The 22,754-nt window shown below is 33.6% G+C and overlaps 1 protein-coding gene across 1 annotated transcript in view; it reads right to left on the reverse strand.

Annotated features, from left to right (window-relative positions):
* Positions 1-6,354: 6,354 nt before the first annotated feature.
* LOC148949725 (interferon-induced very large GTPase 1-like) overlaps positions 6,355-22,754 on the reverse strand; it is a 58,982-nt gene continuing 42,582 nt past the window's right edge. The window contains exon 3 of the mRNA XM_089093697.1: positions 6,355-11,148. Within this exon, the coding sequence (XP_088949823.1) occupies positions 6,527-11,134 (4,608 nt within the window). The 5' untranslated portion in view covers positions 11,135-11,148 and the 3' untranslated portion in view covers positions 6,355-6,526. The remainder of the gene's footprint in view (positions 11,149-22,754) is intronic.

Genomic DNA, 22,754 nt, shown 5'->3' on the forward strand with positions numbered 1-22,754 from the left:
GTTCACTTGATCTACTTTCTTGTAACCAGATTTTTCCCGAAGAGACCGCCTCAACCTAAATTAGGTTGCAGCCCTCTAAAAATAGGGTTCTGGCAACTCAACTGTCTTTGAGTTCATCTAATTTTAGTGATGTCCTCACAAAAAATCCATTCAGATTATGATGAAACATGCGTTAAATATAAACAAGACGGGCATGTAACAGTAATAAACATAATTCCAGATTTAGAAGAGGGGGACTGGACAGACCTTGAAAAATTCCCCAAATTTTGCTTCAACTGAGGATAAGTTCTATCACAAAACTTTAAAACAGTTCAGAGGAATTGATAAATCCTTCTTTTTATTATGTTTGTCTCTAATAAAACTCAAAATGAACCTCGATCTCATACGAAAGTTGTAAATTCGTCACTAAAGGTAATACCAGAAATGAAATTTATTTGATATATTACATTTATTTCTTTTATTCTGATAAAAATTCTTTCATTCAGAAGAACAAAATTGGTTAGCATTGATAGCAAAGTTGTTTGTGCACGACAAATATGGATTTTTCTTTTTCGTTGAATGAAGAAAATACAGCTTAAATGAAAAATTTTCTAGTTATTATTAAGGGTAAAATCTTTGTATAATCAATTTGAATGTTACAACAGACATTCAGCTGGACCTAACGTATCAGAGTTCCTGCTTAAATCCGTTCTTTTTCATTAGAAAGACAGGAAAGTCTATTAGCGGGACTTGTTATTACACGCTAAGTGGCAGAGTCTTTTAATTCCTATATAGGCCTTACCTTGTAGACACTTTAGCTGATGAAAAGAATCTTGACAGCCATCGTGAGAAAACTCTAGAAATGACAAATGTTTACAGACATGGTAGTTTCAATTATATAATGTAAATAAAACTGCGTCAAAATCTCATTTCTATCCGCGGTTGAAAAAGAAGAAGCAAATTTATTTTACAAGGCATTGATACGAGGTAATTCAAATGGCTTGGACATTTGTTTTTAAGCCTGATCCAATCAGATCGAACGATTAATCAATATAAAACTACCAATGAATAAACGGAGTATGAATAAAATTTTAAAGAAAACATTTAACGAAAATTAAATAATGATTTGGAAATTCAAAACACGGAGAAATTAACTAACATAAGATGTCTTGCGAAAAATCAGCAGAAATTACTATTGAAGAAGATACGACATGAAATAACAGAATAAACTACACTCTAAAATGAAGCCTAACGTAAAAGACAAAAATTAAAAGCCAAGCCAAACTTAAAGACATAAGTTACATAAATCAAAAAGGAAGTTTTGGGATGAAAAGTAAAGAGTACGTTTTATTGAACAAAAAGTACCCCTCAGTTTTTGAGTAATATACTGCCCCCTTCCCCCCACATACACTAAATTTTCGCAAGCTGTTAATTTCATGGTCGATATGTCCAAATTGGAGATCACCTCAATTTAGCTCTGGCTCCGTGTGACGTTGCCGACTGTTTTGTTTAATCTATAAAATTAGCATAAAAGTATTTTTTGTCTCTTTCAACTTCTGTCATCCAAAACGAGGGCCTGTCTTAAGCCAAACCTGAAATGCCATATTGGCGAACAGAGGTAGAGGGTCCGAAGGAAGGCAAAAAAAACTAGACGGAATTTAAAAGGCAGATATCCACTCTTAGCGTATTGTTATTTGAGGATATGAAATATGGAGAGCGCCAGTCCGATCGGAAAAAATTAAAAACTATGCCAATAACAAAAACTGAGAAATCTAAGCTTGGAAGAAGATCCAGTATCCTAGACTTTTATCAGGGCCAGAAATATTTTAGACGCAACACCTTTAATTTGATATTGGTTTCTTAGACCACACTGCTGTTCTATGACGAACAAATAAACTTTCAAATAGGTATAAATCCATTTGTTTAGACAGTGAAAAAACAGGTACAATAGCCCAGATATTTCGATCACATATACAGCGACCGTCTTCAGTAGAAATACTACTGAAGATATTTCTGCTAAAGACGGTTGCTGTATAGTGATAGAAATATCTGGAGTTTTGTACCTGTCTTTTCACTGCCTAAATAAGTGGATTTATCCCATTTTTGGACATTTGAAAGTTTATTGGTTCGAGGGCCAGAGATTGAAAGGCTTGCTAATCAATAGTCAGATTTTACTTTGTTGTATCTGTTTGCATTTCTGATACTCTCAAAATAGTTGAGTTTCATCAGGTTTAAGCCACGTATCAAATGTTTTAAAGAAAATCATTAAACTTCCATGTCTCTTGGACTGAAAGTATCACAACTGCAAAAGGTTTTTCTTATACTGAGTAGATTCTGTTTGGGCAGAGAAGGCCGAAGGAGTGAGTCCATCTGCAACAAGTTTGGAAAGGTTTAATGAAACTAATAATTATTGAGTTTCAATATACTTGGATATGATTAAATTTAGGAGGACCGCAGTTCCCCTCTCTTTAAAGAAATGAGAAGTAAATACTATTGGCAATGGCCAGAGTAAAAAACATAACCTACATTTACATCTTTTCTTTCTTTTCACGAATAGTCTTTTATGAATTGAGAAATTACATAAAAAAGTCACTGAAAACAAAGATATTCGACTGTGATGGAAATGAATATGATTTCGCTTAATAGGTAAGATCCACCAAACTGAAAAAGATACTTCTAGTTAGTTATTATTGGGGAAAATCTTAAAAAAAAAGAAATCCAATCTTCTTTTAATTTTGCTTGCAACGACATCCAGACTTTCGGGTGAATCTACCATATCAAAAGGGAACACAGAATAGTATTTGGCAATCTCTTTGTTATACCTGCTGATTAAATACTGTCACAATTTCTGGAACAAGATGAGTTCTATTAGGTTGAAGCCAGGCGTCAAATTTCTTAGAAAAATCGGCAAACCAATATTTTTCATCATCGTTGAGTAGTATGGAATGCACGACTTGACGGAATTGTGTTACATGCGTGAGAAGTCAGTTTCTTAGTTATAAAATCGTAAAAATCGTAAAAAAATTGTAGAAAGTCTAGTGTTTCTCAAGAAAAAGTTGCACCTTTTCTTGGTGCAAAGGAATACACCAGTGTTCGAGTCCTGTAGTTGCTGATTATTTATTTTAGGAAGGGGCTCAGCGTTGTGACTGTAAGCTAGCCAGAGTTGACCCAGCTCAAAAAAGATACCTAGAGAAATCGGTACTGGTGCATTATATCTAACCTAGGGCTATAGACTGTACAAGGAAACCAGACGTGGAGACCCTTCAAACGGGTGTTTGCTATCTAAATTGATTGCAAAGCGTGATTTCTGATTGCGTTTACAATTTTTAAACTGTTGTTTTTTGGGGTTTAGCGGGGAAAAAGGTACCTCGGTTAGGCTAGGGTAGGCTACGTATTTAATATATGCTATGCTATACACCTCACCCCCCTAATGGGCAAATATATAGCCCAAATTTGTTTCTAAACTTATTATATATTCATCCTATTTTATTTCATTAGCATTAACCAAACTTGACTTCTTTCGTGCATAACGGTGGGTTAGATATAATGCACCAGTACTGAAAAATCTAAGGGAAAAGAGAAAAGTTTCGAATGATTTTTCCCAATCACGCATAACCCTCCCAGCCCAAGACAAAGAATCCGGAAAACGGACCATAGGTATTATTTGAAAAAGTTGACCTATTGAGAAATAAATTAAAAAAGAAACGTCACTATGTACGTAGCGTTTTTTCACTGTAATTGGGTTGATAGTTAACACTGTGAAAATCTTTCTTCGGATTAGTGTTTAACCAGAGAAAAGGAAAGATTACTTTCTAATAATTTCATTCTTATTCCACTGGACCACGTTCGTGACGTATACTCGTAAGCCAATTACATTATAGCTGTAAGAGTATGTTAGAAAAGGAAGTCAAATAAACCCGCCTTTTTCAGAACTAATTGATTGGCCGGTGGAAAGAACAAAAAGTTCTACCGGAGTTGTTCTTCTGTGTGAAATTAGAAAAGAAATTTTAAGTAAAACAGCAAAGTTTTATTTTTCAGAAGAGTAGCCCTTTTAATTCTTTGTAGTTTAACATCCAAAAAAACATTATCATAGTTACAGGAATTCTTAAGGTGAAGGGAGGTATGTCCCACAGTGGAAATTTGATAGGTTTTGTAGAATAAATACGGACATCCTCATACACAGTACTTATGAAAAGGCTTAATAAGAATTTTGGGGTAGCTCATACCCAAAATATGTATGACTCCTATGAAAGCTAGGTCGAAAGTTAGTGAGATCCTCATTTGACTTTAAGAATGAATTACAATTTCGACAAAACGTGCACAAAAAATAAACAAGACAGATATGTACCTGTAATAAATATAAGCCAAGCTTCAGAAGGAGGGGTGGTCTTAAATTGCGAATATTGCTTGGAGGGAGACTTAGTCTGAGGACTAATGTCCCTCCCTCTATAAAATTCCCCCACACGCAAAATTGAGCATCCATAAAGAAAGTACAATATAGGTACCAGATGTCCTAAGCGGTAACAAAAGGACAAGATATCAAAACAGTTCTAAGACTGGGGCTGGTTGGTCTTGCATCATTTTCAACTTAAACTCTCAATTTTCGATCGAACGGGCATCCTCCAAAGATTCCACGACCACAAAGAGAAGATGGGGATCAGAAAGGGGCAGCCTTCCACAATTTTTCTGGGAGGAATTTCCCTTTATCCATGTACAATTTTCTTTTTGTCTTTCTTTCTCTTTGGATGCACAATTTTACATATGGAGAGAATGTCACGGGGATATTTTCAACGGGAATCAAATTGTCTGGCAGGACTTTTCCCTGGAAATTGTGGGCAATGTCCATAAGGGTGCTGTAAGGTGAAATTGCCCCTAGTTTCTGGCGTTGATTTTAATGCTTTATTTAACTAAAGCGATTTGCTTCACAATATAGTGACAAAATATAAAGGAGGGTGATAGGTCACTGTGTAGGGGGGAACATAAGATGCCTGAAGAAGTATGTTGTTTAATATTCGTAGGAAAAAATGCTTCGACAATGATATTAATCCCTGAAAAAAGAACCCTTTCAATTATTCAACAAGAGGGGGAGCGTGTTATACCAAAATCCAATTAAAGGGCCATCCCTTTCTTGAATTTCAAGGTGGATTCCTTGAACCAACCTTTTTTATAGGGGTATACCCTATGGACACTAGGAGGTGGCAGTGTTCCCTGGGAACAAGAATGTATCAAATGAAATATATATAAAGGAAAATGCAAAATATTACCATTTAAATCCGAATGAAAATAAAACTCCTTGCAGCACCTTGCCACCCCCCTCCCAACCTCCGAGGATTTTCCTGGTGTTGCTTACGATACCCCCTTCACTTCTCCAACTTTGTACCACTAGGAATCAGAATGCCACCTTTCATCCCTCAATGCAACCCCCCTTATCCTTCGATATCTTTTTCTATAACCATCTAAAGCTTCACTGAGCGATCGAAAATTTGTGATAGAGATAGAAAACATTGTATACTCAGAATTGATATTACATTAATAATTTCAGTTTCAATAACAGTGCCAGTGCTGGCCTCTCTTGCGCCTGGAGCAAAATCGTGATTTGTGCCCCCTCTTTCTCTCACAAAAATTTTAAGGCCGAATATTTCCAATTTTTAACACAATTATTTTCAATTTATTAATCAATAATTTATTATTTAAATTATTTGATTAAAATTATTTTAATTTGAGTATTTTAAAAATCATCATTATTTATTTTTGTTAATTAATTGATAGTTTAATAATTATTTTCATTTACTAACTGCATCCTCTACATTATTTCAATCAAAATAAAATTTCTAAATTACAAAATAATTATAACCATTAAATTATTTGAAAAATAGCAGCTGTAAAATTTCTTTGCCCGGGGCTAGTGACCCTTCTACCCCCCCCCCCCCTCCCTAACCGCCTCTATTCAATAAGTTCTGTACTGAAACATGACGCAGACTTTCAGTAGGCAATAGATCGAAAGACCTCACTCAATAATAATTTGCTGTCAATTCTGGCCATATTTTCGATATCCTTAAATAAGTTGAATTATCTCAAATTGTAGCCATCTATACAATGCTCTAAGCAAATCAGGAAACTTCAGTGTGTCTTAGTCCCTTAGATTGAAGGATCACAATTTTCCTTTTCCAATTTGAGTGGATTCTGGTAGAGGGAGAAGGGCGAAGGACTTGAAGCTTGAAGTGATTTAATAAAAACTACGCCTCTTTACTTTCTATGGATTTGGATCTGACTAAATTTAAAATAACTTTAGCCTCCTTTAGAAAATGGAAATTAATTCTCATCGTAATAACCAGAGTTGCTCTAACACGTTGCTTTTTCAGGTACAATCTTCTTTTAATCATAATAATAAAAAACATTATAAAAGAGTATATAGACACTGGTACTAAAGCTATTCAACTATGAAATAGAAATGATTTGAAATGAAATCGACTATGATAGGAATGAATATAATTTCAGTTAATAACTGAGAAATATCCAAAAAACCGAGAAAGATCCTTCTAGTTAGCTATTGCTGTGGAAAATCTTTAAAAAAATCAAGTCTTCTTTTAATTTTGCTTGTAACCACATCTAGACTTTCAGCTGGATCTACCGTATCAGAAGGGTTTACACCGTAGTATTCAGCAATCTCTTCGTTATACCTGCTGATTAAATACTGTCGATACTCAGAAACAAGTTGAGCTCTATCAGGTTGAAGCCAGGTGTCAAATTTCTTAGAAAAGTCGGCATACCTACATCTCTCATCGCTGTTTAGTCTGAATGTATTATCTGGCGGACTTTTGTTACATGCATTGGAAGACAGTTTTTTAGTTTTTGATTTTCGCCATCCAGTTAAACCTATTGGCTGATGAAAACAATCATGACGGCCATCATGAGAAAGCTCAAGAAAGCAAAAGCTTTTACAGAGAGGGCATTTTTCTACGCATGACGTGCAAAAGACTGCGGCAAAAAGACGATTGTCCTGAAGTTGTAGCAAAATAGAATTTATAATTTTTTCTTTATCCACGGATAAAATGGAAACAGCAAATTTATCTGTGATGCCATTGATATGTCTTGGTTCGAATTGTACGGACATTTGTTCCAATCCTGTCCATCCCAATGCATTCATTTCCTTCCTCAATTCATCAGGAATGTATTTGCTCGTAAAGATTTGAAAAGATTTTAAAAACTGATTAAATTGGAAAGATCCAGACTCTATATCGAGCGAAGTGTTATGATATGTGTTTTTCAAGCAACCTTGAAGTTTAGACCTGAAACAATCCCATTTCAGATGTTCAAGAACTATTTCAATCTCGAAGCGAATCAGTCTCTTAGTGGTGAGTTTTTTCAAAATACGAGGTCTTTCTATCAACCGTAGTACTTCGTCAATTTCCCAAGAAGTACAAGTAGTACCTTTTGCCTCTATTTCGTCAATTAGATATAAATCCATATGACCTTGCACATATTTTGGTGATTGAGGCCAACGTTTTTTTCTCAAGTTTGTCATTACAGTTTCTACAACTTCACTTTCAAATGCTTTCACAGCGTGTTTCGAAAAGAACTCTTCAAGGACTGACGCTAATAGATCTACTTCCTCCAGGCCCTTAGCAACGTTCAGACAATAGCGCTGCATAGCCATCTTCATTGACTTAAAACGTATGTAAACGGAATTGTCCTGCTCCCACTTTAGCTGAATATCTACAAAGATATTGACCAGAAGATCGTACGCCGCCCTATGTATTCTTTTTCTTTCCCATTTGTTTATCTTTTTATCTTGCCTCAACATAAAAGTTTCAATATCATTTATCGCATTATGCACAACTGCATCACAGAAGAATTTTCTTCCATTTGCTGCCCTGACAACCATGGGAACAACCATTTTTTCAATGGGGTTTTTATCGGTTTCACCATGTGCCAACCATTCAACAATAGGATCGATTAGATTTTTGACTTTATTTTTAGATTCTTTCCAGAGTTTCCCCCATAAGGAAGTTTTTTCTTTATCACACAAAAGATCAATTCCAAGGCTTACAATCGTTGAATTAGCTCTGTAGGCCTTCAAAACAGCATCTTGAACATCCATTGGAGGATTCTCTTCTTTAGCCCTTTTAACAGTGTTATCAAAGATTCCATTAAACATTTCTATTAACTGTTCCTCAGTTTTTTCTTTCATACTCCCTGTTCTAAATTCTTCAGTTATTTCATCTCTCATTTCTCTTTCGTATTGTTTCACTTTTACACCAAAAGTAAATTGATTTCGCAAGAAGACTTCCAGTTTATGACCCCATTGAATTGTTGCTGAAGAAATTGTGTCAAGAGCTTTCCTTGAAAATTCTGTTTTCCACTTTTGGTTTTGTTTTTCTTCAAACATAAGGTTTATATATTCCTCAAATTTTTCACTTTGCGGCTTCATTTTAACCTCGAGTTCTTCAACATTTGCATGAATTTCTCTGAAGTTCATTGCCCTTCCCTCTTGTACAGAATAATCTTCCTTATATTTGTCTTTAAGAAGATTGAACTGCTCCTCGTAATCTTCATAATATGTTTTTCTCAGATTCTGAAACTTATTTTCAAGTTCAGTGTAAGCATGTCTCTCAATGACTGTCTCGAACGAAAGATCAAAGTTAGAATGGTTCAAGCAGTCCCAAACTAAACGCAAATAACGTTCAAGGTTTCCAATTTCACGGGCATTCCATCCCAATTGGCTGACAACCTGTTTGTGAATATGCTCCCGAAATTCAACCATCTTCTGGCTAAATTCTGTATTTGGAACATCAAGCGGTGAGTCTCCTTTAAAATTGCATCCAAATACCCATATATCTTGCTGGTTAGTTAGCAACTGTGGAAATTTAATCGATGTATGCACATCTAAATCCCTAAAAGAGTTTGTTTTTGCAAAAGATTCAACAAGGGTAGTCGATAGCTGGGAAAATATGTTCTGAAGCTTATTCTGGATCTCCCCATCAGTTTTCACTTGGTTGTAAGCTGCAAAAAATTTGCAGCTAAATATGCCCTCTCTTTCTTCTGCTAGCTTAGATCCTTTATAGGCTAGTGCAACAATAGGCAGGATATCTTTCAAAGCATTATCATTTTCACCTTTAATAACAAGGATAGTTGCATCTGACGGTAAAACAGAAAGGGTAGCAATTTTATTATCCCGTTTAATACTGCCATAAAGACCTTTATGCTCTGGTGACCTAAGGCCTTCTGTATCGAATATCATAACATAATCATACTCTTGTCTCTCTACGGTTTTTACAAGGGTCATTGAAAGACCTCTCGTACATTGCCCAACACTAGATGGAAGTCGAATGCCAAACATAGTATTCAGCAATGTTGATTTTCCACTGCTTTGTTCTCCCAGGACAGACAACACGAAAATTCTTTTTTGAGGCAGCAAAGATTCCAGGTTTTTGAAAATAGCGGCAATCCATTCAACATTTAGCATGTTTGCATCTCCATCATAAAGCTCTAAGGTTTCGCCTGCTATTAAGCAAAAGGCTGCCCTTTGTGGTAAATATTCAAATTCTCTATTATTTCCTGACAAATACAACAATGAGATTTCCCTCCATAAGTGACGAAGGGAAAGAACAGCGTTATTCCGATTCTCTTTTGCAACAGTCAGCTCTTTTCTGCTTAATTCTACCTGCTTCACACACTCGGAATCTGTAATAGATAGTTGCAGTCTTTCTGAAAACTTGGTTGTCTTGTCCCGCACTTCTTCAGCTAGTTCAGCTACAATTTTTGACTCCTTAATGTTATTTGTGATTGCATCATCAAGAACTTGAAGATGAATCAAAGTTTCGTCAATAGAATTCTTTCGAAGACCTTCCAAGAAATACGAGATAAGAGTTTCGTCAATATAGGTTTTACAACAGTGAATGAAGCGAAATTCATGTTCTTCAAATATTTTCCGTTGTATCTCATTACGCTCATTGTTCTCGCTGATACATTTCAACTCATTCAACTGTTCTTGCCATGCACCTTCTTTTGCAAAACTCTTCTGCAACAGAAGAAATTTTGTTCTGTATTCTTCCAAGCCTTTCATCTCAGAAATTCTTAAATACATTTCCCGTAAAATACCCATCTCCATCCTTAAATATCCATCAGAAGAAAATAGTGAATGCAACGGTGTTTCGTGACATGTTGTTTCACGAAATATGGATAATAATTGACGATTCTGCTGAATTTCAACGAAATAATCTAAGCAGCCTTCAATAAGACAGAAGGGACGAACAATTGAAATATTCTTCATATTTGAGAAGTTCGGGATCCAAACTGTGATGAATTTTGGAAGGGATGTTTCACCAGAATATTTACGAATAAAAGGAGATAATTTACCGAATTGAGAGGAAATTTCACTCCCAACGAGTACGTAGTCAACAAAGTCAGATTCAGAAGTATATTCATCCTCAACAATTAGGTAATCAACAAAATCAGTCAAGGAATTCCAATACTGTTCAAAATTCCCCCGAATATGTATGACAATACAAGCTTCTTTTTTCTTGTTTCCTAGACAGACTAGGCCTTGACCAACCTCTATATTTGATGCATCACCGGTGTTAAAAGAAGTCCTCAAGTTAAAAACACATTCCAGTATTTTTCCTGTATGGCTCTGGAAGTTCTTCACTCGGCTGATTACTGCAACTCGCGGAAGCTTTAGATCTTCACCAAGGAACACTTCGTCCTCTATTCTTTGAGTGATCCTAAGCAGCTCTATAATTTCTATATTACATATCGGAACAGCATACCTCGATTCAAGCAAAAGCCTTAAAATGTTTATATTATCTCGAGGTGAATAACTACTAAGAAGCTGACAAATATTGATCTTGTTCGACTTGTTTGTTTCTTTCACTACAGAAAAGAAGTCTTCCTCTTCAGCATCAGAAGAATCACAAAAATCCAAATCTAGACGATGAAGAAGTCTATAAGGGACACTGGCTGTTGCAGGAGGGCAGTCGAAGGTGAACAAACTGACTAGGTTCTCCTCCTTGACTGTTTGCTGAAGATTAATCCCTCTGTTTTTTCCATCACATTTATCCAAATGAAGAAGTTGCATTGACCGAGTCAGAGAGTTCCCATTGATAAGATCTGTACTTGTAATTCCGCTTGTCTCTTTAAAATCTTCTCCATCCATTTGTGTTTGAAGACCTGCAAAAGAAGGGACAATATTTTATTTTTACATCATAACGTCTTCTTTTTACAATACGATAAAATGTCAAGTTAAGACACGTAGCAATCATTTTTGTCAGATATTCTCACGTTTTTATGCGGTCTTTATACAAAAACTGCTTTTACTAATCTATATTTTGGCAAGAATTATAATGACAATAGAATTATTTTGATAGTCAGTTGAAATTTTAATTTAATTTTTAGAAATTCGAAGTTTAAAATTTTTCATTATTTTATATAAAATCTGACTGGGAATCGAACTTCTCTAATAACGAGAAAAACCATGACTTGGCTTTTTTATACCCCAATAAATTAAGTTTGCATACAGGAGCATCCTCAGGGAGAGAAGTCTACGTTATTAGATCCCCAAAGTCCCAAGTTTCCCCAAATTTGTTAGTAGTTTTTATTCAAGTTATCATATAACAAGTATTGTTTTCATTATCCTCCCTACCCTAAAAAAAATTATTCCTGGGTACGGGCCCGATTGTATAATTATTAAAATATTATTAATAAAACAACCATTCTTAAAATGTCTCACAAACAGAAGTTTCAAAAATAGCTTTTCTAAATTTAAATATTTAATCACACTTTGTTGAAAAATCAAAAGCATTGGATTGAAAAAATAAGAAAGTTTGTATGCATATAGTTGCTTTTTAAACCAAAAATTTGATGGTAAAAATTCATGGTTTGACTGGTAAAATTTACGATTTTTTTCTCACTTGATTAAATGTTCAGTATAAAAACCTTTTGCTTTTACTAAACATTTTTGGCAACGCCTGCAAGAAAGTCAAGTTTTTATGTGAGGAGTCTGTTTAGGGAACTTTCTTTTTCAAAACTGGTTATGAGGTTGTTCTTAATATGCAAAACCTACCTGGAAGCTTAGCTTCACGGGACCGCTAAATTAAGTATCTCCTAAATTATTTACATGCAACAGATTAAACAATTCCATTGTTAAAATCGCCCTGCTATTAAAAACGATTACAATTACTGGTCTCTAAATATCTGTACTCAAACACGTGCAAGTAATGGAAAAACAACTCATAAAAAGTCATGAGCTTTTGTTATATCTCTTTATGATAATTAATACACTATAAAACCAGACATTTTTTCCCCTTTTCAGTTGCTTTTTTTATAACAAATTATTTTTATTTGCAACGCTTTACTTACATTAAAACCCTTAAATGAACCAATCCTGAGCGATCGAATACAAATTTTTTCCTATATTGTCTTTCGTACCCCTCCCCCCCCCCCAACTCACCCAGCTGAATAAATAATATCATTATTAATTTTATCGATATCAAGTTTCTTAAATTTGCCATGATGGGTGTGTAACCAAACCCTCGTGTAACTGAGCCCCGTGGACCAATGGGACCAATGTACGGTTGTGCCTTTTACGAGTATTAATTTAAAAAAAACAAGGTTTTTTTGAAGGAAGTAAAGAGCAAAATTGAAACTTGAGCCGCACAAAAATTATTACTTCACATCCTATCTAATATTTATATCGATAAGAATAGTGCAAGTAAATGAACTGGTGATACTCCCTAATATTTTGTAGGATTATAGAAAACTAGCCCTTTACTAAAAACACAAAAGTCAAGTATAAAATACAAGAATATTGATTTAGGATTCAAAAGCAAGTACATAGCCTCACATCACATAACGCTTTTCATAGTCTTACATGAGCTGTGATATCAGTAACTTTCAGAATACAATTATAATCACCTTAAAAAACTTAGGATAAAAATAAATATTATCTTTAGAAATGCAAAGTTATTAAGCAGCATACAGAGATAATGGACTGATTTTTCACGTAACATCTTGGTCTTTCCTAGTATTACTTGAAATGAAGAACAAATAAACCACAATATAAAAGATCTAAAGCCGAACTGGCTGAACAGCTCTGTGAATTTTTATTTTTATTTAGTTAAAAAAAACAAAAAACATCAAAATCTAATAAATCAACAAGCTTTTTTCAAAAATTGCAAGAACGAAATAGTCATTTCTAAGTCTTTTAGATTTAACACCCACTTCGGTATTGAAAATGATAAGAAATCATAGGCAGCGCGATCAGGGTTGCCACCGTCAGTAGGATTTTACTAGATATAGTAAAAAAAAATTCTAGTAAATTTAGAGGATCTAGTAAATTTCCCGAAATTCAGTAAAAACTAGTAAAAAGTCATGATTTATAGTTAACACAACTTTTTTTTTATTTTCCTTGAATTCAGGGAAAAAAAATTGTCGAAAATATACGACAATTTATAAATTTCGTTTGTCTACGTAACAATTTACAATTGTGTTTGTCTGTCTTAAAGACAGACTAGCATTCGCCTATTTGCATTAACAGACAAATCACTTCAAGCGTCTAGAGGTCGACAAAATCAGCTTTCTGTGTATCAAATCTTACCAACTAAAAATGAAGCTATAATGACTCTTGGATTTGTGATGATTGGGAATCTATTGGAATCAAAACAAAAGCGAACCACCCTAGGTGAATCTCCTCAGTTTAAAAATTTTTATTGAGAAAAAAGGAGCCTGCTGAGAGAAATTAAAAGTAAGTAGAAATATAGATATGTATATATATATATATATATATATATATATATATATATATATATATATTATATTATATTATATTATTATATATATTATATATATATATATATATATATATATATATATATATATATATATATATATATATATATATATATATATATATATATATATATATATATATATATATATATATATATATATATATATATATATATATATATATATATATATATATATATATATATATATATATATATATATATATATATATATATATATGAACTTGTAGGTTTCCAGAATTTTCAATCATACTATGAAAACGAAAGACAAGAGGAAAAGAGAAAAAAAAGAAGAAAAAAGGAAAAAGGTTGTGAAAATCATATTGATTATCCTCCTATAGTAAAAATTGATGCTTGATGGTGGGCGTGCAGCGTAGCCGCACGCGCACCATCAAGCATTTTTTTGAGCAAATGCTAAAAATTTTTTTTTGAGTATTTAGTAAAAACAGACGCGATCTAGTAAATTTTTTCTCTCCGATTTAGTAAATTCTTCCAAGTCAGGGTGGCAACCCTGAGCGCGATAGCACTGCCTAAGTAAAGAACGATGTGGGCACAATGTATTATTTATTTTTCTTTTTTCTTCCTTTTCTTCTCCATACCCAGGCACTTCGTATCGAAGGAGTTGTCGTAGAAACTTCGGAAAGGGCTCATTCGATTGGAAATTGGAGTGGCTAGTGCCATTTTTAATAGTCTAAAGTGATTGGAGGGCCCCTAGCCCCCCCCCCCCCACGCCCATCATTCCCCCAAACACATTCATTCAAAATTTTGAGATAGCCGTTTTGTTCAGCGTAGTTGATTTCCAGATAAAAAAATATATTTTTGAGGAGGACACTCCCGTACAACCCTCGGGGCAAGGGTTTTAAGTTATGCCTTGGGGACATATAAGGTTTTTATAGAAGGGATTGTCGTAGAAACTTCGAAGAAGGTTCATTCGATTGGAAATTCAAAGGGCTAGTGCCTTTTTAATAGTCGAAAGTGATTAAAGGGCAACTAGCCCCCCCCACGCCCATCATTCCCCTCAGGACAAGGGTTGAAAGTTATGCCCTGGGGGCATATACATTTTTTATAGAACGCGTTGTCGTAGAAACTTCAAAAAGTACTCATTCGATTAGAAATTGAAATTGCTATTGCCCTTTTTAATAGTCGAAAGTAATTGGAAGGCAACTAACACCCCTTCCACGCCCACCATTTCCCCAAACACATCCAATCAAAATTTTTAGATAGCCATTTTAATCAACACAGTTCAAAGTTTTGGAAATTAGGACCGTAAGGATGACAACCCATCCCCCCTCCCACAGCCCTCAGGGCAAGGGTTGTAAGGTATGCCCTGGGAGCTCGTAAGGTTTTTATAGAAAGCGATGTTGTAAAAACATAAAAAAAGGTTCATTCAATTGAAAATTGAAAGGGCTAGTGCCCTTTTAATAGTCGAAAGTGATTGAAGGGCAACTAACCACCCTCTCACGCCCACCATTTCCACAAACATATCCACATTTGAGAAAGCCATTTTTTTCAGCGTAGTTGATTTTCAGACAGAAATTAGCTTTCTTTTACAGATACTTCCCCGCAAACGTTAATAAATGTTCTGTAGGCTAGGCCCTGGGGGCTAGTCAGGTTTTTATAGAAGTCGTAATAGCAGATACTTCAAGACAAGTTCTCACAATTCGGAGATTAGAGTGCCAGTACCCTTTCCCGTAGTCATAAGCGCTTAAAAAGTAGATAGCCCCCCAAATATGTGCATCGTAATAAATAGTAAACATAGATATACTTACATTTGAGCATGACATTTTGACCTATCAATATATTATATCAATGTTAGCTGTCTGTGAACTAAAAGCTGACGGGAGAAATTTCATTATAGATCAATGATACAAGTTTTATAACAGAATAAAATGAATTTTTCATTAGTTGTGAAAGAATTGTTTCAAAAAATTTTCTGATCTTTTTGTTGTTGAAACAAAAACTCGGCTCAAGGAACTAATTTAAAATTCTAGGCCAATTCAAATATCGATTTTAATTAATGTACTTTAATTTTTAATTTATTTCTTTTAAATTTTATTTATTATTACTTGATTCTCTTTTTTACCAGAATGAATAAAAACGAACATATATTAGATAAACATGATATTAGATATGGCCGTACTAGAAAAATTCAGAAATGAATATGTTAATTATGATTTTAAAACTTACTTTTGTTTTACTAATTAAAAATTCATGGCTTATTTAGATATCAGCTGATATTAGATATCTGATATAAGCACGTCCTAGGAGCAAATGGATTAGAATGGCTTTTGAGTCTTCGACGGAAAGTTAATGCAAAACAGAATGCTAAGCCCTATGCTTTCTAAAAGCCAGAATATAATTATTACTTTATTGATAAAAATCCTGTTAAATGTTTTCACTTTTATAACTTTAAGAAATCGAAAATTAGTTAAGATTTTAAGGAATAAATATCGTCACATCTTTAGAAAATACATCTAATAGAAATTTTGAGATAGGCATTCTATTCAAAATAGTCTAAATATCATATAACCTGGCTTTTGGGGTTGAAACAAACCCCACAGATAAGGGGCAAGGATTGTAAGTTATGCTCAGGGGGTATTTAAAGTTTTTATGGAAGGGATGGCTGTCTAAGTTCAGAAAAGGGTTTGTCTTCCTCCCTGAAAAAGACTATGTCAATATGAAACGAACATAAAATAAATAAAAAACTTTTTCCACAGAATAAGTTTTTCAAAAAAAAGTAAAGAACTCCATTAAACCAAAAATGAAAAAAAATAGAATCAAATAATCTACCAAGCATACAAATACCACAAAACAGTATCAATAAATAAATTAAACACAAAACAAATAGAAATTAAAATAAGTCAAACTCAAAACGAGCAGAAATTAATATGAGTAGGGTTCTAAACCCCATGCTTTCTAAAAGCTAGAATATAATTTGTAATTTACTGAAAAAAATTCAAATGAATTTACTGAAAAAAAAATGGGTATGGTCAGTTTACTGAACAAAATAGAATCAAATAATCTACCAAGCATACAACTACCACAAATTAGTTTCAATAAATAAATGAAACCCAAAACAAACAGAAATTAAAATATGTCAAACTCAAAACGAGCAGAAATTAATATGAGTAGGGTTCTAAGCCCTGCGCTTTCTAAAGGCCAGAATATAATTTGTACTTTATTCAATTTTTTTTTTATTGTTTTCACTTTTATAACCTTAAGAAATCAAAAATTAATTAAGATTTTATGGAATAAATATCAGCATATGTACATTAAACTGACAATGCATATTTTTTTCAGTAAATTCATTTGAAGTTTTTTTCAGTTCTTTACTGAAAACGTTTGACACTATGAGCTCAAAATCTTATTCTGTGGCCAAAGAAATTTATTCATAATCAATTCTATTTCTAAAAATAACCTTTAAAGCAGTGGCGTTGTTTCAGGCGGGCAATGATTAGGAGAAAAATTATTATATAGCCCATGCCCTTGACTTTCCGGATTGATATCCTTCTTGCCCCCCCCCCCCTCGATAAAATTTTGGAGCTACCTCCCTTCTTGAGAGCTCCGATTCAACTTTGTAATTCCCAGTACTTTTAACATGACTACTAATAAGGTAATTTTTAACATGAGAAGAATTATTATTGTAAGTTAGTTATTTTTGGAGCTTAAATTATTATTACACGCCCACCAATGTATGTATTTATAATTAGTGAAGAAAATGTGTCATAAACGGCATAAATTTTTTTCTTTTTCATTTTAATTTTTCAATTGTATTTTTAATCAGCATTTACAGAATTTTTTTTCCAAATTGTAAAGGGAAATCCAACAATTTCGTGTACTCTACTAAAGTGCAAAAAATAAGCAAGGCAGGTTCATTAGATTCGGTGCGTTTTTTGTCTGTAAAAAGCTTAGAAAATAATAATTTGATGAGTCCAAAGACGATCTATCCTTCAGAAATAGTTTAATTGGTTAGGCTATTATCTATAGCGTAGGTTTAGGTATTCTCTTGAAAAATTCTCCAACCCCATTAAGAATACTCCCTGAGAAAAATTACCCCCTCCCCCAGTCATAGTTGAAAATAATTTTTTTTTTAATTTAATTTCGATTTTTTTTTAATTCATGCCCAGACATGATGAAAGACATGAAAAAAATTCACCAAGACATGATGTAACCAAGACTGAATCTGAATAGGGTATTAAACCCTATGATTTTTAAAAGCTAGAATATAATTTGTACTTTACTGAAAAAACTTCAAATGAATTTACTGAAAAAAATCTGCAGTTTCAGTTTAATATAGATATGCTTATATTTATTCCTTAAGATCTTAATCAAATTCTAATTTCTTAAAGTTATATAAGTGAAAACATTAAAAAGAATTTTTTTAAAGAATTGCTATATAAGAATTAAAAAGAAAAAGAATAATTTTTTTTGCCATAGAATAGGATTTTGAGCTCTTAGTGTCAAACGTTTTCAGTACAGAGCTGAAAAAAAAATTCAAATGAATTTATTGAAAAATGTATTCATAATTAATTCCATTTCTGAAAATAACATTCAAATCAGTGGCGTTGTTTCAGGCGGGCAATGATTAGAAAAAATATATGATTCTATAGCCCATGCTCTTGACTCTTCGGATTGAGATCCCTCTTGCCCCCCCCCCCCCCCATTAAAATATTGGAGCTACATCCCTACTTGAGAGCTCCGATTCAGCTTTGTAATTCCCAGTAATTTTAACATAACTGCTAATAAGGTAATGTTTAACATGAGAAGAAGTGTTTTTGTAAGTTAGTTATCTTTCGAGCTTAAATTATAATTACACGCCCACCAATGTATGTATTTATAATTAGTCAAGAAAATATGTCAAAAACGGTATTAATTTTTTTCATTTTAATTTTTCAATTGTGTTTTTATTCCGCATTCAAGGAATTTTCATTCAAAATTTTCAAGGGAAATACAAATTCAAGGAAAAAAAAATCAAATGAATTTACTGAAAAAAATCTGCATCGTCAGTTTAATATACATATGCCGATATTTATTCCTTAAAGTCTTAATTAATTTTTGATTTCAAAGTTATAAAAGTGACAACATTAAAAAGAATTTGTTTTAAATAATTGCTAAATAAGAAATAAAAAGAAAAAAGAATACATTTTTTTGGCCATAGAATAAGATTTTGAGCCCTTAGTGTCAAACGTTTTCAGTAAAGAACTGAAAAAAAAAATTCAAATGAATTTACTGAAAAAAATACGCATTGTCAGTTTAATGTACATATACTGATATTTATTCCATAAAATCTTAATTAATTATTGATTTCTTAAGGTTATAACAGTGAAAATATTAAAAAAAAATTTTTGAATAAAATACAAATTATATGCTGGCTTTTAGAAAGCGTAGGACTTAGAACCCTACTCAGATTAATTTCTGCTCGTTTTGAGTTTGACATATTTTAATTTCTGCTTGTTTTTGGTTTGATTTATTTATTGATCAAATTTGTGGTAGTTGTATGCTTGGTAGATTTTTTTATTCTATTTTTTTTCAGTAAACTGACCATACACATTTTTTTCAGTAAATTCATTTGAATTTTTTTCATTAAAATACAAATTATATTCTAGCTTTTAGGACGCATGGGTCTTAGAACCCTACTCATATTAATTTCTGCTCGTTTTGAGTTTGACTTATTTTAATTTGTTTTGGGTTTCATTTATTTATTGATACTGATTTGTGGTAGTTGTATGCTTGGTATATAATTTGATTCTATTTTTGTTCATTTTTTTTGTTTAATGGAGTTCTTTACTTTTTTTTTGAAAAACTTATTTTGTGGAATTTTTTTTTTTAATTAATCAAAGGATAAGTCAAGTGTCATAGCTTTAAACCATGTAATTGCCGAAAAAATACAGAGACGTTTAAATTTAGTTAAGAGATTTTAATTATCACGATATTTTTTTATTAGATAATCTTCCGTCGAACTTTTCTGGAAAATTAAGGATATGGCTATCAAGTCATTTAATCATGAGTTTCACCTTTCAAAGGTCCCGTTGGCTGATAAATTAATATAATTTTTATTCGAGAGGTTCCAAAATTCTGATACCTTCTGTCCTCGTTTTTGTCCTGGTCCTGCTATCAGGAACATTTCATCCAAGTCTTTGACTATTCAGCAAGAAGCAATTTTGGCGAAACGGCCGATATTTTTCTTTCCTTCAACGGTTCCTTATTCTAAAATAATTTCCAAGGTGGAGGCTGGTATTATGTCCTCTATTGATAAAGTTGAAGCCCCACAAGAACATATAGTCGATAGAGTGAAATATTTGAACAAATTTGATAAGAAAAAAATTGAGGGAAGTACCACCAGAAATGACGTAAAAACCCTTACACTTTTAAAACAAGATGACAAGACCAAAGGTGACAGAGGTAACACAATCGTCATAAGGGATAGCAATGATTATGAACAAAAAATGAAAGCTATTATCTCAGATGAGATCAAACAATTCGTGGTAACGAACTGTACGTAAGGAGCGACTCGGCTCAATAGTAACCGAAACTCTCAAAAACGGAATTTCGATACCAATAGATCCATCAAAAGAATCAGATTTTAATCCTAATTTCAAATATATAAGTTTCATCAACTTTAATCCTACCCATCAAAATTTACTCGCCTGAGAACATTTGCCTGATTTTCAAAAAAAGGGGGAAACACCCCCTAAGAGTTATAGAAGTTTAATGAAAATCACCATCAGATTCACCGTATCAGAGAACCGTACTGTAGAAGTTTGAAGCTCCTAACTGCAAAAATTTGAAATTTTGCATTTTTTGCCAGAAGAGAGATGACGGATGCGTGTTTTTTTTTTTCTCAGGGGTGATCGTATCGACCCAGTGGTCCTAGAACATCGTGGGAGGGCTCATGCAAACGGAAATTAAAAGTTTTAGTGTCATTTTTAAGTGACCAAAAAAATGGAGGGCAACTAAGCCCCCTCCAACGCTTATTTTTTCCCAAAATCCTCCGATCAAAATTTTGAGATAGCCATTTTGTTCAGCATGGTCAAAAATATAATAACTATGTCTTTTAGGATAATTTAATCCCCCAAAGTTCCCGGGTGGAGGGCTGAAAGTTATGAACTTTACCCAATGTCTTCGTATAGTATTGGTTATTGGGAAGTATACAGACGTTTTCAGGGGAGATTTTTTCTTGTAGTGGGGGGAGGGTCAGGGGCTATGTAGGAGGATCTTTCCATGGGGGAAGGGACATTTCTATGAAGGAGGCACCGGTTTTACCAGCATTATTTAAAAAACGATTAGAAATTAAACAAAATAAGTTTTTCAACTGAAAGTAAGGAGCAACATCAAAACTTAAAACGAATAGAAAATATTACATATATGATTGGGTTCACCCCCTAGTCGATACCTCACTCTTTAAGCAAAAGTTTTTTTTTAGTACTTTCATAAGCGCTATTTATTCTAATTAACTGCCTTTGTGACTAAGGGCTCATTTTTAAAGAATTGGAACAAAATTCGAACTTTAGAGTAAAGAGCGAGGTATTGACAAGGGAGCGAACCCCCTAATATACGTATTAAAAATATATGAATATAGAAGTTCGTTACGCATGTTAATTCGTAAGTTACGTATATTTATTACTATTAAAAACGTTCGCAAATAAAATTAAACAACTTTTGAGAAAGCCATTTAACCAAATAAAAGTAAAATTAATATGCAAATTTTGTTTTAATTATTGATTTACGTCGAGCCAAAATTAAAACCTGCATTAATTCAAAAACGTTCAAAAATTAAATAAAAAAACTAAGTTTTTTTAACTGAAAGTAAGGAGCGACATTAAAACTTAAAACGAACAGAAATTATTCCGTATATGAAAGGGGCTGTCTCCTCCTCAATGTCTCCCTCTTTACGCTAAAGTTTGACTTTCTCACAACTATTTTTTTAAACAATAAAAAACTTTAGCGTAAAGAGGGAGGCGTTGAGGAAGGGACAGCTCAAAATCACAGACAGCACAGATCAAAATCAATTCGACGTGTTTTTTGAGTTGCAAACATGTCAATAACTGTATTAGTGTTAATAGCAACGTCCCTGTGCACTGACAGTAACGCTAGACCTGCTAAACGTTCTTCACCGGTTGTACTTCGTAGCCATGTCTTAAGCCGTCCCAAGGTAGAGAAAGTCCTTTCCGGTGTAGCAGTTGAAACAGGCCAAATAGCTACCATTGTAAGAAAGCGGCTGATATTTGGAAAGAAATCAGCATTGTATCAAGTACAGCCAAAGCAGAGACTGGTCTTTCTTTGTAGGTAACGTTCTGCCACTTCGTTTTCCGCAACTTCAGTTCGTGGCTTAGAACATCTGGCTCTGGTAAAAGGTCAGAGTAAATATCAGTATTCTCACTGATTTCTGCGTCAGACACGTTTTTTTTTCTAAGTTGAAAGGTATGAAGCCCCTTAAAGTTTTCAAAATTTTACGATGTACCGTAAATCTCACTTTGAGTTCTGACATGAAGTCGTCCATGAATGGAATGTATATGGAAGCTCTGTACGCTTCTTTCAGCGAACCGATGTCATAGTGGTCGTTTCGACGATGACCGACTCTTGGAAACGTCAATTCTGTCTTCAGATCTCTGGCAAAATCTTCAATTTTTGAATACAACCTGTCGACCGAAGAATCTGCATCTTCGCGTAGGCCCACAACTGTCTGCGCCACAGTTTCAACGTGGTCGCATGCAAGCACCAAGTCACAGTCAACAGCTTGAAGAACTTTACACAGCGGCACCGTAAGACCAAAGAGTTGTTGTGCTACGAACAAACTGGTCAGAAACTTACCTTGCTACATTGAGCTTGCTAACTGATTGGCCTTTTACAAAAGTCTCAGCATTCGCGTTTCCCTTCTTGAAGCTCCTCCAGTGCTTCTAAAATTGGCTTATACAGCTCCACAAGGCGGTTAACGACATCGTGCCTCTCCACCTACCGTGTTTCACAAAG

The sequence above is a fragment of the Artemia sp. Qi Xiang Cuo genome, chromosome 8, assembly GCF_049724085.1.
Source record: "Artemia sp. Qi Xiang Cuo chromosome 8, ASM4972408v1, whole genome shotgun sequence".
In the NCBI taxonomy this organism is placed as follows: domain Eukaryota; kingdom Metazoa; phylum Arthropoda; class Branchiopoda; order Anostraca; family Artemiidae; genus Artemia; species Artemia sp. Qi Xiang Cuo.